Source organism: Aristolochia californica, unplaced genomic scaffold (genome assembly GCF_029961685.1).
Source record: "Aristolochia californica isolate CCGP_79_NKW_82.1479 unplaced genomic scaffold, dmAriCali1.0.hap1 SCAF_14, whole genome shotgun sequence".
NCBI classification, from domain to species: domain Eukaryota; kingdom Viridiplantae; phylum Streptophyta; class Magnoliopsida; order Piperales; family Aristolochiaceae; genus Aristolochia; species Aristolochia californica.
Window position 1 is genome coordinate 26,194,426 of NW_027181815.1, and position 16,424 is coordinate 26,210,849.

At 32.8% G+C, this 16,424-nt stretch overlaps 2 protein-coding genes across 2 annotated transcripts; one reads left to right on the forward strand and one right to left on the reverse strand.

Annotated features, from left to right (window-relative positions):
* Window positions 1-840: 840 nt before the first annotated feature.
* LOC137949925 (ras-related protein RABC1-like) lies at window positions 841-6,845 on the forward strand. The gene is made up of 6 exons (XM_068796171.1): window positions 841-1,160; window positions 1,809-1,877; window positions 4,285-4,350; window positions 4,571-4,692; window positions 5,409-5,537; window positions 6,474-6,845. Exons 1-6 carry the CDS (start codon window positions 1,022-1,024, stop codon window positions 6,579-6,581), a joined length of 633 nt encoding a protein of 210 aa, XP_068652272.1. The 5' UTR covers window positions 841-1,021; the 3' UTR covers window positions 6,582-6,845.
* Window positions 6,846-7,163: 318 nt separating this feature from the next.
* LOC137949471 (uncharacterized) lies at window positions 7,164-7,550 on the reverse strand. Its single transcript, XM_068795517.1, has one exon. The coding sequence runs from the start codon at window positions 7,548-7,550 to the stop codon at window positions 7,164-7,166; it is 387 nt and encodes a 128-aa protein (XP_068651618.1).
* Window positions 7,551-16,424: the final 8,874 nt, after the last annotated feature.

The following is a 16,424-nucleotide window of genomic DNA, read 5'->3' on the forward strand; positions in this document are numbered from 1 at the left end:
AACTATTTAAGTTGATGATGTGAATGAGAAATTAAGATAGTAATTGAAGTATTATTTTTTACTTTACCTATTTCGTATATCACGACTCCGCCATTCTTATTGTTCATCTATATCTTAGCTGCTAGCCTTTCTCCCACAACGATGGTATCTATGTAGTATCGTGTTTGCCTTCAATGGCTAAGAAGGTCTGGGTATCCCTCCGTAGGATCTCATCTTGTTCGCACCCGCTCAGTCATCGCTAGCGTGAGACTTTGCAGAGAAGTAATTATCACCCCTATTAAATTGGATCCAAGACTCTATTCTAAAATGACTATTCACTTATTAATAAACTTAAAGATCTTTTATCTCATTAATCCATGTGAAATTATTCATTAACACTCCCCCTAAGCACGTGGATAATTTGGGTGGAAGATTACATACTAAGTGTTTGTTCTGATATCATGTTAAATTGGGTCCAAAATGATTAATCACTTAAGAAAGTGGGACTATTCCTTAACACCCTATTGGTCTAGAGAAAAGAAAGAGGGAGGGGGGGGGGGGGGAGGGGCAGCTAAAATAAGGTTTATTTTATGAATTATTTATTTTAAAAAAGATTAATGACTAAATTACGTCTAAATTTCACAAATTTTGTCTATATTACTTAAATATTTGAAAATAGTATACGAAATTAAGGAGATTATAATTAAAAATGATCATAAATAATTATAAATAATTTTTAATTTAAATATTTTCATATATATATATATATATATATACATTTTTCATACGGCCCACCGCCCGCTGTGGCCCATTTAAACCCATCTTAGTATTTGCAGCATTAAAAAAAGCTGTCAAGGGAAGAAAAAACGAGAGAGCCCGACTTCCTAGATTCTTCTCACTCTCTCTGACTTTTGCTTCATACATCGGCAAACTTCTCCAACACTTTGTTCCTTTTCACGTTGCTGTCGCTCGTCAAGACCCAGATCCAATTTCCTCTCTTGATTCTTATTCGTACCACGGATTGTTCTCGGAGTCCAATTTGATGGATTTGTCAACTAGTCAGGCTCCGGAATTCGATTACTTGTTCAAATTATTGTTGATCGGAGACTCTGGGGTTGGGAAGAGTAGTCTTCTTTTGAGCTTTACCTCGGACACTTTTGAAGATCTTTCTCCGACAATTGGTACGTTTTTAATGATCTTCCTACTATCTGAAGTTTGACTTTTTTTCTCGATTTATTTATTTATTTATATATATATATATATATATATATATATAATATGGAATCCTTTAAACGAAGTTAGCATTGCCTCTCACATGGTAAATAATCGTTTGTGGTTCTCTCTATTGCATTTCTGTTTCTTATCTTCGATAACTGATGCTACATTCTATTGTCGGGAAAAATCGACGGAGATCATGGTACTTGCGTTGTAATTATTTAGTGCTATTCTTGTGTATTTTTCTAGCTGCTTTATATGCCAAAGTTTTTAAAGAATCAAGACCTAATCTGCATGTCCCTATTTGTGTTTAGCTATATGAATGTAGGCGTAGTTGCGTTGATATGTGATTTTTGAGTTGAATGGACCTAAAGTCTTATACCTTTCTTATCCAATCGATATACTGTAGAGCTGAAACAGTAAACAAAGGGAAGCTCTCTGAAACATTCTATACTAGGTGTATGAGTTGTGAACTGTGATTGCTTGTCACTATTCTCTCTAGGACCTTCAGAAAATCCCAGCACTTAATGTATGAAGATTTAGTGGGCTGCTCAGGCTTTTTTCTCTGTTTCACTTTTCTGTCATTGCTCTTAGCTTCTCTCTCCTTACTGTAGGTGTTGATTTTAAAATAAAAATGGTTACCCTTGGAGGGAAAAGATTGAAGCTGGCTATTTGGGACACAGGTATGTTCCTCTTGTTCTAATTAGTATAGTTTCTGTATTTTTATAATTAATTTCTTTCAACTCATTGCTGATTTACTTTATTTGGCTATTCTTTGGATTTTTTCCATTTCCTTCCATCTTTTTTTAATTATGCTTGCACTTTCTATAAATATATTTTGTTCTTATATATATATATATATATATATATATATATATATTCAATTCTAGCCATTTCTGTCAATATATCCTGTTCATATATATCTATCTATCTATATATATATGTATGTAATCATCTAATCTATGCTAGAGACTTCTACTAGCATACGCTGCTCGCTTTTTTTTTTGTTTGAAAACCATCAACTGCAGATCAGGCCACTGTCCAGCCAGTTGAGTAATTTTATTTTAGATGAATTGGATTCTTCTATAACATTAGACACTCCATATTTTTGGCTTTTAAACTACAAAGATCCAGTAGGCTTGACCTCACTAAGCCGAAAATATGATTGTGATGACCCATATCTGTAAGAATGTCCAATCAAGGAGGTAGACTTGGAGAACATATAGTAGTCAAAAGTTAGGAGCATACGATAGTCATGATTGTTTAATTTTTGTGGGCAATTTGACAATATACTATACTTCTCGCTTGAAAAAAATTCTTATAGATGTCCTTAATAAATCAGATCCTGCTGCTTCCCTTCAGCTTGGTGATATGGAACTTCTCTATTGCTCCCATTCCTTTATGGCATGATTTTGGTCAAACTGTGTTGCAGCTGGAAATAACTAGCCTTAAATTGATGGTTGCAGTGAGAGCTGCTGTATCCTGCTAAGAAATCATTCTTCAGCTTCCAAGAAAACATTAAATGGCAAGGTTCAGCTTTGTTCAAAAGGGAAAAATGAAAAGAAAGGAAAAAAAGAGAGAAAGATAGAGCTAGATTCTGCATTAAGAAAAAATAAAGATAGATTTGGCCTAAAATATCCATTTAGAAGGCATGTTCTGTATCTGACGTTTCTGCCTTTCTGTATTAATTTCAAACTTATCTCCCACCTATGCAGAAATGTGACATAGGCTATGATTAATCAAAGCTGCTTTATTGTCAGGATCGAAGCTCTGATGACAACATCTCTATCTTATTAAAGCTCTTTGACAACATTTCTATCTTTTTTATTTAAATAAATATTTCTTTTACTTTTAGTTAATAAGGAAAGTAATGCACCAAGGTCTGGTATAAAATGAATTGCCTATAGCAACATGAATGGCCGAGTCTCTGAACGAATTTTCAGTTGCAAATGATGTCACTAATTGTCCTGACAGAAGAATAAAAATTTGAGGAATATCCTTTTCTATTATAAATTCTTAAATTTCCGTAGGCATTTTAAGTATTCCACTAGTTGATCTCTAGGTTGATTGATTTGTCTCTGGAGGCGCATAGGTAGATAATCACCAATGGAAATCATAGTTGTGGGCTACTATGAAGAAGACATTGATGATGTAAAGAAAGTGCAGAATGTGACTTTCCAGTGTTCTCTTTTTCAAGAGCTTAGGTATATTCACCTTTTTTCTTTCTTGTTATAAATTCAGATGAGAACAAAGATGAAGGAGCCTTTCTTATTGAAAAAAATGACAAGAATACCAGAAAATATGAATGATAGATAGATGTTGTTAATTCCATAGTTTTTATTGATACAATGTGGCCAAAAAATGTTCACTGGCTTCGGTTGTTGTACTGTTTATATAATGCAGGTCATCAATCTATTATAATCAATTTTGAGTTGTTCATGTTGACCATAACTAATGTTAAGCAGGCACACATTATGTATATAGGGCTTGTTTTTGGTAAATAGGTATCACAACTTCATATGTGCAGATGGTTGGCAAGAATTGCATTTAATGAGAAACGCTTATGTGATAACCTAGTTTAAGATTTTTTTTATCAACAGGCTTGGCTTTTAACACTCAAGGATTTTGGGGTATCTGGTGTGCAACCAATCCCAACAAATTATGTGATAACCTAGTTTAAGATTTTTTTTATCAACAGGCTTGGCTTTTAACACTCAAGGATTTTGGGGTATCTGGTGTGCAACCAATCCCAACAAAAAAAAAAAAAAAAAAGGCCTGACATCAAGGTGTGATCTACACTATTCATTGGTTAATTGTGCAAAGGAGTAAATGAGTAACTAATTGTGGATTTAGTAGTCTATATCAGGGTAAAAGTTGCTGATCACTTTTGCATTGACTTTTATTAATTCTAAATATTGCTAGTGTAGTTACTTGGAATGCAACTGTTTTGAAGGAAAGTGAGCCTCAAAGAACTTTGAATTTCTGGTACACCTTGTGACAGATGAGATCCTGGCCAATAATATGTTGCTTCTGTTCATTTTCTTTGGTAGTAGAAGCAAACACTAAAAATATGTTTTACTTATCCTGCAGCTGGACAGGAGAGATTCAGAACGTTAACAAGCTCATACTATAGAGGTGCACAGGGGATTGTAATGGGTATGCTCATGTTTCTCTTTTCTGTTAGTATTCCCTTTTTCTTTCTTTTGTCTTGGGCTCCCAAAGAGATCCCTGTTTTCCTAAGATCAATTTTCTTTAGTGATGGAATAATTCTGATATAGAAGACTCTAGATAGGTTGCAGTCACTTGGGTTCTATGTACAACTAGATTTTCTAATCTGAAATTATTGATTTCCATTATTTTCTTTTTACTTTTGCAGTTTATGATGTAACAAGACGAGAAACATTCACTAATCTCTCGGATATATGGGCAAAGGAAATCGATCTCTACTCCACTAACCAAGACTGCATCAAGATGCTAGTTGGAAACAAAGTTGATAAGGTACTCGCAATTATTGGGTATTTACTCTTTTTGTTTTTCACTTTAAAGGAATTGAGGACAGGTGGCACCTGTTAGTTAGTGCTCTGAGGTAAAGATCCTCATGGTGTGCTTATGCCACATTTGCAAAACAATCCTGTGAAAAAAGTTGTTAGGTCTTTCTGGACTGTTAGATTATAAAATTTGATAGAATCAAACTCCTTGATGCTATTCAGGTGTATTTAGAGAAAAAATGGATAGCCAGAAGTTGAATTTTTTTTTTCTTTTAGTGAGTATTTTTCAGTATCCTGTAATAGTGTCAAATTTAGCTTACTTCTGAAGAAAACCTGTTTTGGTTCCTGAAGTTTGAAAACATTACTCAGTCTAATTGTTTCTGGGTGACAGCCATCAATGTAGACTTTATTATATGTAAACGATGATAGGAAAACTAGGGACTTCAAGCATATTGTTTAGTTTCGTGAAAGAGGGTGAAAGGGACTTTAATGTTGGACGCGTATCCTGATTGAAAGAAAGGACCACCTCAATGGAGCATTTCAATTCCAGGACTAAAATTAGAAGAATTCTTTTATTCCTGGACTAAACTTGAATTAGTCCATTGTTGCTGGCCCATTTTGAAAATCTCCAAAGGAAGGTTCTTATCATCCTAGTGTATTGGAGCTCTTTTATATTCGCTGAATGTTTTTGTGATAAAGGCTAAAACTTCTTGTTTCTATTTTCAGGAAAGTGAAAGGGTTGTTACAAAGAAAGAAGGAATTGATTTTGCCAGAGAATATGGATGTCTTTTCCTTGAATGCAGTGCAAAAACTCGAGTTAATGTTGAGCAGTGCTTTGAAGAACTTGTTCTTAAGGTATGTTAATTCTTTGTGGTTATATGCATGTGGGTCTTGGTGCTCAGCTTATTGCAAGTCAGCCACTAAAGAATTGTCGAAGTTTTCAAACTTAGTTAATGACTCACCTATCAGCATTCAGAAAAGAATGTTGAATACACATGAACTCTATACTCCATACCCTGGTGTTACTTGTATCTAAACCTTACCCCCTAACCTAGGTGGCCAGTGAGAGCCCAATTTACACCAATCAGTCCTATTAACATGTCTAACATACCCCCTATCTCGGGTGGCCATTGAGAGCGCAATCCACGCCAAGCAGTCCTATTTACATGTCTAATATACCCCCTATACCAGGTGGCCATTGAGAGCCCAATCCACGCCAATCAGTCCTATTAACATGTCCAACATGGATCAAGTATGATAGTTGATTTGGTAACAGCATTCTGACATTTTCATCAGAGGAAAGTATATATGGATTCTGCTCATGCCTAATCTTTTGCATATGTTAAGCATGTTGCTGTTGTCATCCATTCTGAAATTCCCACAAAAGCATACTTCTGTCAATATTGTAAAGTCATCCCATAGCAAAACAGCAGTATCTATGAAGGTAGAAATAAGCATGGAAATTCCTCAGGGCTCTCTTCAGCCTTATGCTACTTATTCTTGGCACGTTGTCTTCAGCTGTGCAAGTTTTTCCTGGAAACTCTTGGTTCTAGTTTAGTTGGTGGGCAGGTCAATAATATCTCAATACTGTGAAGAATCGGCAAACCAGAAATTGCAATTGCTAGAATTACCTTTTTCTTCATCTCTTTGAATTTGTTCAGGGATTTTCACAACAAAACTTGACCTGCCCTGGTGCCCTACACTTTTTAAATGCTATGGTATCCTATATATCATGTATAAAGAATGGTTTAACTTTTAGCTATAACAGTTTGGCATGAATGATGATTGCAGATATTGGACACACCAAGCTTACTGGCAGAGGGCTCATCTGGTATGAAAAAGAACATTTTCAAACAGAAGCCACCACCTCCTGATCCAGCAAAAAGTGGCTGCTGTTAAATTCATGGACGGGTTCGGTTGCTCAGGCCTTCCGATGGCATGGTTTATGGTAAGGAATCCCCCTTTTAATGATCTTGCAGATGTACTCAGATTGAATTCAAATTTGTAAATTCAGTCTCAAGATGGGTTCACTTTGTTCATTTTACTGTTTTCATCAAAAGCAACTATATTTGTGCAAATCATTTCCTTTTCTAAAAGTTCTTGTAAGTAGCAAATGCTGGGGCTTGGTCTCCTGAAGTAGAAAACTAAAAGATCAGAGGGATACCAGCAAAGCGATACGATTATTGCCGATACATATAACATATCGGGTCGTATCAGGTCCATATCGGGTGTGCACACCTGGACCGTAAGTTTCATAGAATGATCATGATAGTCTCTGGAAGGGCTTGTTATACCAATAGGAAGAGTATGTTGTTTAGCACTACAGAGATTTATCATGAATAATACATATGACATGTAAATGTTTCGTCTCCAAATAACTTAAAGAAGAAGGGGAGGGAGGGGGAAGAAAGAGGAAAAAGAAAAAACTCTCTAAGAATTGCAGGTTGCAGAGGTGTATGAGGTATTTGATGAGGGGTTTAATCATACATAGAGCTGCTCCAATTGAACCGATCTATCCTTCAGAGGAGCATACTCCCCGAGATAGACCTCCAAGTGATCCGCCAAGCAAGATTTATCAACGTTCTCGTGGTGATACGATTTGCAGACGAAATACATTATCGTCTGCATAACTAGTCCGATCAGAATCAATAGAGATAGAGCGAAAACGAAGACGATTCCGAGCGCGATTCTGGGTAACACCCCCACGTAGCGGCCGTGAACGACGTACCCGGCAAACATCAAACTGACAGCCATTAACGCAAGATTGAGCAGCAGGAAGATCGAACAGGCGATGCCTAACTTTCCCTTGATCAAGGCACTGCTCCTCTGCATCGCCTGGATCCCGTAAACATCCTCCAGCACCGACATCACACTGGCCAAATGCCACACCACGCTGATGTAAACAAGCCCAACAAAGTAGCCTACTCCGATGAAGACGAGGAGCAGCTCCCCGCCCGGTCCGGTTCCAGCGAAGAGGAAGGTGAATATGATGACGATGGCGGCGAGGGTGTTGTAGCAGAGGAGGATGATGAAATTCCAGAGGAAGGTGACCATGAGTCTCTTCCAGACCTTGGGCACGACGCTCATGACCTTGGAGTAGGTGAGGTCCTTGGCGGTGTAGATGCAAGCGATGGTGTAGACGACGGCGGAAGTGGAGAGGAGGGCGAAGACGAGGACGCAGAGGAGGTATGCGGCCTTGAAGAGAAGGAATACGGTCCATTCGGAGGCGAGGCGATCGAGGATCTTGTCCTGGGAGGGGCTTCCCATCCGGGTGGTTTCGAGGGCCTCTTCATTGATGGTAATTTTGGTGAAGATGAGGTCGGAGATCTGGATGTGAGCGAGGAAAATGAAGGAGAGGGGGAGGATTAGGGAGAGAGTGATCTGGGCGAATACCCGCCGCCATGAGAGGAGAATCTTGTAAGCTTCGTTGCAGATGCCGAAGAAGCCCATGAATTGGAGCTCCTCGGGTTCTCTATCCATGGCCTCTAGCTCCCTGAAACAAAACGATGAAACCAGGGTTCGATTGGGGACGACGATACCCTTTTTTGTTGCTTAACAGAAGGGATATCTGAGCATCAGATATATTCCCAGACGGTAGACTTGCTTTGCAGAAAAGTCCTCTCTTCTACAAAATTACTGATGTAGGCTCCCTGTAAACAATTAAATTACACTTTTAGGCCCAGTTAGTGTAATCACTTTAATTCTTCCTTTTCTTCCTTTTTTTTAATTTTTTATTTTTTCATTTATTTTATAATGATAAAAGGGTAAGGGAAAAACAAGGGCAAGGGATATTGCAAAGGATACTATTTATTAGTGTTTTTAAATAAAATAATTATAATATAAATATTAAAATTCTTGTTATTTATTTCAAAATTTATATTATCACTTTAATTTTTTTTTTTATTTTTTCTTTTTTTCATTTTTTTATAATGATAAAAGGGGCAGGGAAAAACAAGGGCTAGGGATATTGCAAAGGATAATATTTATTAGTGTTTGTAAATAAAATAATTATAACATAAATATTAAAATTCTTGATATTTATTTCAAAATTTATATTATCACTTTAAAATTTTTTATTTTTTATTTTAATAATTAAATTACTTTAAGTATATAACTGTAATTATGAACTGAAATCTAAATTATCCTTAAGAGTTAAATTTATGTCAACTGACTAAAAATATTATATAATTTATAATATCTAATAATAGCATTAATGTCCTATTTTCTTAGTAATTTTTATCATAAATATATTTTATTATTACACTAATACAAAAAAATATATTCTCTACAAAAAAAAGATCAACCTAAGAATTCGCTTTCACTTTCTCTTTCCCTGGGTGGTCTACTTTTTAAGTATAATAAACCCCCCTCCGTCTTAGACTGGAGCTATTTTTACATGTTTCAGTGTTGATTAATTTTGGGCTACCAACTTAGTTGCTTGAAAAAAAATTAAATAATTAAAATCACAATAATTACACAAAAATAACCATTTTGAACAAAGGACAGGAATTTTAAAAAATTTAGGAAACTCAAGCTTTAATGGAATGCACAAGGAATGAAAAAAAATTGCCTAAATATTATAAATAGAAAAAAATCAAAAAATTAAATAAAAAAGTATTTATTTAAAATAAAAATTATTTATAGAAATTTATAAATAAAAAATTACTGGTCTCAATATATAATAATATTAAAAAAATTGTTTGAGTAAGACTTGGTTAGTAGTTTAGTGGTCTCGAGGAAGGTTATCTAAACTGAGGGTTCGAGTTCAAGCATCACTCGACTTGAGGTTAGTCGTTTATAAATCCCTTACAAAAGAAAAACTATAGGCTTTTATAATTAATCAGTTACAATATTTTAAACTTAATTAAAAAAATCTAAAGTCAATTATTTTGAGTTTTTTATTTAAAATTTTTGCCTTTGAAAAGTATGGGTTTAGTGTTGCTTGGTCTCATAGCTTATAAATTGATTCTGTTAAATACCTAGCCAATACTATCCAAAAGACCGACCTGTTAGGAGTGGAAGGTATAGGTACTTAACCCTGGATCCAACTGTCTGACACACTGTGATTGCTACTACCCTAAAGACCGACATGTTAGGAGCGGAAGGCATAGGTACTTAACCTAGGATCCAGCTGTCTGACGCATTGCGATTGCTGTCCCATAACAGATTCATTCATTTAATTTTATTTGGATTTTTTTTAAAATAAGAGAAATCCACTTATAGGTTCATCTTTTAATTATTATTTTTAAAAATAAATACTTTTAAAAAATTAATAATTTGAATTATTTAAATTCTTGAGTTAAAAGGCCACATTTGAAAATACCTTTTTTTTCTTTTTTTTTCTTGTAGTTGAACTTAATGATTTAAGTTTCATTTTTTTCTTATTTTTATTTAGGGTTTACGGTTTATTATTTATAAAAATATAAGATAAAAATATATAAAACATATACATATTTTTTAATTCATCGATTTTAGTTGAACTTAATGGTTTAAGTTTCATTTTTTTATTTTTATTTAGGGTTTACGGTTTATTATTTATAAAAATATAAGATAAATCTTTATAAAACATATAAGTATATTTTAATTCATCGATTTTAGTTGAACTTAATGGTTTAAGTTTCATTTTTTTCTTATTTTTATTTAGGGTTTACGGTTTATTATTTATAAAAATATAAGATAAATCTATATAAAACATATACGTATTTTTTAATTCATTGATTTTAGTTGAACTTAATGGTTGAAGTTTCATTTTTTTCTTAAGGGTTTACGGTTTATTATTTATAAAAATATAAGATAAATCTATATAAAACATATACGTATTTTTTTAATTCATCGATTTTAGTTGAACTTAATGGTTGAAGTTTCATTTTTTTCTTATTTTTATTTAGGGTTTACGGTTTATTATTTATAAAAATATAAGATACATCTATATAAAACATATATGTATTTTTTAATTCATCAATTTTAGTTGAACTTAATGGTTTAAGTTTCATTTTTTTTCTTTTTTTTTCTTTAGGGTTTACGGTTTAGAGTTACAATTAAATTTTTTTCTTGGAATGCTTATTTTAGTTTATGAGTTATGAGTTGTAAATAGTGAAAAAATTGGGTGTAAATAACCTTGGCCTTCTATTCTTGTAGTGGAACTATAGTTTATTATTATTATTATTATTATTATTATTTTATCAATGTTAAGTATTAATATTATTCATGGTTTTATTATTTTAATAATTGAATGAGGGAGGGATGGGGTGGAGCTTCCAAGATAGAAGCCGGCTACTTTGATCTTATTATGTAGGATGATGCCAAATATTCATGGAATTTCTCAGCATGCCCTAGTTGTTGTTTATGTTCCACCATTGATGTTTACAATAATGTTTTAAAAATCAAGGAAGAAAGGTGAAAGTGACTTTGTCTATGTTCAACAACTGAAACCTCACATTTCATGCAATCTAATTCTTAAGTAACAATCAATAAGAAAAAAAAAAAAAAGGTCAAGTGACTGGATTAGGAAGATTTGAGAGGGACCATCTCTCTCTCTCTATTTCAATCGAAGGGAAAATGCATCTCAAAGACTCTATCATATGTTTGAACATCTCAAAGACTCTATCATATGTTTGATCGATAACATTATAGCATGGGTACACCTGCCCCACCCCAACTTACTCCACTTGGGAAAGTGTTAACCCCAAAAAACACTTGTGGGTCTGGCCATTGGATACCCTCTATTTTTAGTATTATATTATATAATCTTTTAAGAAATGATAATATAGTAATAATAATAACAATAATAATAACAATAATAATAATAATAATAATAATAGCAGAGTAAGTGAAGGCAGTTTAGAATAACAACATTTGGCTCCATGTTTAGAGTATTAGTACTAGACTTGGATTAGGTAGGATTTTTTGGGAGGATCGAGTGACTGGCCAAGACAAGAACAAGGTTAGAAATGAATGAAATTCAAAGATAGGATGGTGGAGAACACAACCACATTTCATCCCTAGTTTGAGCAGCTAAAAACTTACTAATGATCAATAATGTTTTTTCATGTACGTTTACATACAATTAGAAATAAATAATAAGTATTTTGTTGGTCACAAGATCTCCATTAAGTGAATTTTGATGAAAACAAACACTTAACAGCTAATTCATTTAAGTAAGAAAATGGTAAAACACTTGGACACCACTTTTAAGAAATGGCAAAGCATAACTATTCGAGAAAGCATTTAGATATTGAATGATCTATAATAAAAGACTGAAAGCAGTTTATGATAAAAGGACACGATCTTGATGGCATAGTAGCACCCATTCGAATAATCGACCTAAATAAAGTAAAAAAATCTTGGGACGGAACTGTCTAGGCCAATGTTAGAATGACCAAAAAACTACCTGGCACACCGGGAGATGTAGGGGGCCAACCGTGAAAACAACATGAAGCCAACTATTTGAAAAATTAGGAAAGAGAAACCTTTGTATTTGGATCTATTCTCCAAAAAGTTTAAATCACCAGTTTAGAGAAGGCAAGAAGAGAAAAGAAGAAAACAAGACACCACCAACGATACAGTCGATCGATAGGAATTAATTCAAACTATCAAGAGAAAAAAAGCCACTATAAGGATACGTTTGACCAAGCATTAAAATAACCAATTCAAAGAAGTTGAGTGACCGAAAAAAGAGGAATGTCCAATTTCAGAACATCGTTTGAACTACCCAAACTAATTCAAACTATGCAACGTAAAAGAGATTTTGAGGTTTAATTTAGCCAAGATAGGTCTTCAAAATCTATAAGTGACCTATGTGTGTAGTTTACATCTTGAGAAGAAATTTAAGTATTTTCCCATAAATTTTTATCCAGATTTTACAATTTTTTTTCTAAAGGACAAAAATGGTTCTAGGTAAGTGTATGTAGTTGTTATTTATCGTTTAAGTCCTTGTATGGGCAAGTGTTGTTGAAATCCTTTTGTGGGTCTACGTAGGAGTGCCTAGTTAGCTGCTAGAAAATCCCTTTGTAGGTATAGGTTGGAGAATGGTTATTGTAAATCTATGTGAGGTAGTGCACTATCATATGGTTGTTATGGTCACTTGAGTAGTGTAAGTCTTCAAGTGGGTAGGACAATAATTCGCCTCATTTGATTTGATTTCAAATTTTGGCTAAAAAAAATGTGAATAAGTATACAAATCAGGGACACAGTTAAAGCAACTCATTGCTAATATTGTTTTCAAAATTCAAGCCTCATAATAATAATTTGAACCAAGTAATTTTATTCAAAGCAAGAGTGTTGTAGTTCAAATTACTTGACCAAGTACAACTAATTGATTTTAGATGATTGTGTTTTAAAATTTTCAGCCTAGAATCTACAAGACTATGCAAATACCAGTTCAAATTTATTTTTTAGAATGAACAATATGATTTCAAAGTAAATGTGCAATGATTCTATCACAGATAATACTAAGGATTTGAAAGTAATGGTACAAAAATAGTTAGCTCTTGTGGAAGATGATTTTTCAATCCAAACTTAAATTGTAAATGTGATTTAAAAGTATGAGATTGCATAGGAGTAGTCATGAGAGCCTTATGAATTTAGAGCATGGTTGTTATCACCAAAATATGGATGGGAATCAACCCTAGGTCAACATCATTCTCATAGCTTTTACTCATGTTGGAATATGTCTTCACCGATTTGGATTTGGGATTTTGTGCTTTTACATGAGGTTCTTCTATCTTAACAACATCAATCAATATCTAGTAAGTCCTTCATTAGCCCCTTTTATCATTTTTTTTTCTTTTGAAGGTGGTTGATGGGTTTTTTGTCCAAAGTTGGATAATTGCTCTTGTTGGTTCTGTTTTCAGTCAGGAGTACAAGGTTTATTCTCTATTTTCAGCTTACACGAGTATATATTCGTTGAAGTTTAATACAATAATAATAATTATATATTAAATTGGTAGGATTCATCAAACCATACCTTTTTGTAAGTTCTATCTCACTTTATGTATTATTTTAAATCTCTATCAAACTTTTATTTTGTGGGTCTAGTTACAAACTCATAATCAATGGGGAGTACATTACTAGATGTTTTGGTTCTCCATTTGTTATTCCCAAATGATTATTATCAACCTAAATATATGAAAATTTTATTTTCTAATAACAATTATTGTTAACTTGTGTTAAAAATCTTGATTGTGGCTAGGACTTATCCAATAGTGCAATGACATTTCATGCTCACAACAATCGGATTAATCCTTTTAGGGTTTAGGACAATAGCTAAACGTCTGATTTAACTTAAACACCAATAAAAAATTATGTTGTACATGTATTTTGATTAAAGTGTAATTTCATGTCATAAAGGTCCATTTTGTTGAGAAAAAAAAACCAATCATTTTTTGTCATTGTATCATAGAGACGGTTTATTAGAATCTATTTACATCAAATTTCTTGATTATTATTTTCTAGTATTTTTAATTTTAATTATACCTCCAAATAATTCTACTTTGCAATGATGACATCAAATATATCTATTGCTACTCTTAATTTTTTTTTTTTTGGATATTTGTAAACTCTTGCACTCTTCATTGTAGTTTGTCAACAATGTAATAAGACAAAATATTTTTTCTTTGTAACACAAACTACGCATCTAAACCAAAAACTCCATGAAATTAAAGTTCATGATGAGTAAGGATGCTTACATTTTTAACTTGACACTGAATATAGAAAACTTCTTGATTATTTGTGCGTATATATTAAGAATCCTATAATTCAAACACGTGTCTCAATTAATCCCAACAAAGGAGCAACCCTCTTGGATAAATCAAGTCATACAATAAACTACTTCATCACAAGTTAAAATGCTACAATTCCTCCTTTTCTGGACTTTGTAACTTCAATTTTGTATTTTTAATTAGACAATATGTACATAAGAGATTATTTCTTCAACAAAATTTTGTTGAGTCTATTTATCTACAAGGAAGAGTTTAGAGAGAACAAACATGTTCCATAATTATAATTTCTTAAAAATATAATAGCCTTGGAAAAAAATCTTCTTGGCAACCTTTTTCGCGCGATAAGAAGCATCTTCAATATTTACTGGATGATTAGGCGTACTTTCTTGACGCAATAAATGTTTCTTGCTCTTATGACTACCTGCCAAAAGTGACCATAGTTTCGGGTATAAAACAGACAACTCACAAAATAATCCATACTTCACAAAATGTGCGAGAACAAATATTACACAAATTATGATTCTACAAATTCGTGCACTGGCTTTTACACCTAAAAAAATTTGAATTTGGTGAGGGGAAAACATGAAATGAAAAACCAAGGGCAATTGGCAAAGTTTGAAGCAAGTAAAGCTAACAAAATTTTTGAACTAAGAAATTTGATTATTTGACAATGGAACTTTCTCGAAATGTTAACATTGGTGATCTAATTATCAATTGAATGTCTTTAACAAGAATAATGATATTCTATATTTCAAAAAGAAAAATAATCATCTCTAAGTAAGAAAAAAAACACATTTAAGTTGAATTAAATATTGAAGGGCAGTTGAGAGATCGTCAATCAACTACCCATTCTATAATAGAGGGAGTTGATACATAGATTCTTAAGGAACAAAGTAGATATTAGTAAATTCTTAGTTATTGAACACATGGCTATATGGGACAACTAAATAAAATTAGTTTTATCACGTAGTGTTTAGCAACTGGTGTTTTTTCATACGTACATTATGTGTCAAGGATACATAAAGCATGAAACGTTGTATATTTGTACGAGTTTTATGTTTTATTCATACATTAAATTCCTTATATTTTAATAACGATCCTTATATTTTTTTAATGATGTTACATATTAGCGGTTCTAGAATTACAACCTAAACTTATGTATAATTTGATATGATTTAGTTAAAATTATCTGAGACTTATATTAAATTTTAGAAACTTGAATCAAGTAATAGAAAAAAAAAGTCTTTGTTATGCTCCTAATCAAGTTTCTTCCCATCTCATTTTGTTTTTGTTTTTGTTTTAAATGTGATGAGTTTGATATTTCTTTTCAATATGAAGTGCTTAATGCCTTTTTTTTTAAAGACAAACAAGTTTGGTAAAATTCGTTGTATGTTATCTTATGAGAATGAAGTATTAAATGACTACAATGACGATGAGAAACATGAACTCCTTGTGATGATATGACTATGTATACTATCTTGTTAGAGGACGTCCATAAAAGATTCAAATTAGGAAATCACCAACGAATGAGTGATACATGACTTAAAGTATTACAAAAATTTAAAGATAAAATGGGAATAGAAAAGATGAACGATAATGTTATTAATCATTAAAAAATGAAAAATAATATAGATAGATGATAACATTGGTGGACATGCAACCATGAAAGTAAACAAATGGAAGTATCTGCACATGTTTTAAAGAGTTTGTTCAAGTAATGTATTGTCTATAATGATTTTTTACATGACACAGTTTAAATGATATGTTTATTGACTTTGCATTTATACTTTATTTTTAAAAAAATAAATATGACAAGCACCGTAGGCATCAAAGTTGTTGCAACTATAAACTCCTCTATATAGTAGTTGGAGGGAATATAGAAATGGGAAGTTTTTTTGTTATGCTTGGATGTGAAAGTGAAACAAATGAAATGAAAATAGGATATGATAGTATGATGGTTTCAAGAGTTGAACAAACACTTGCATCAAGTGATGCAGGTGGCTCCACTAGTAGCCATAGATGA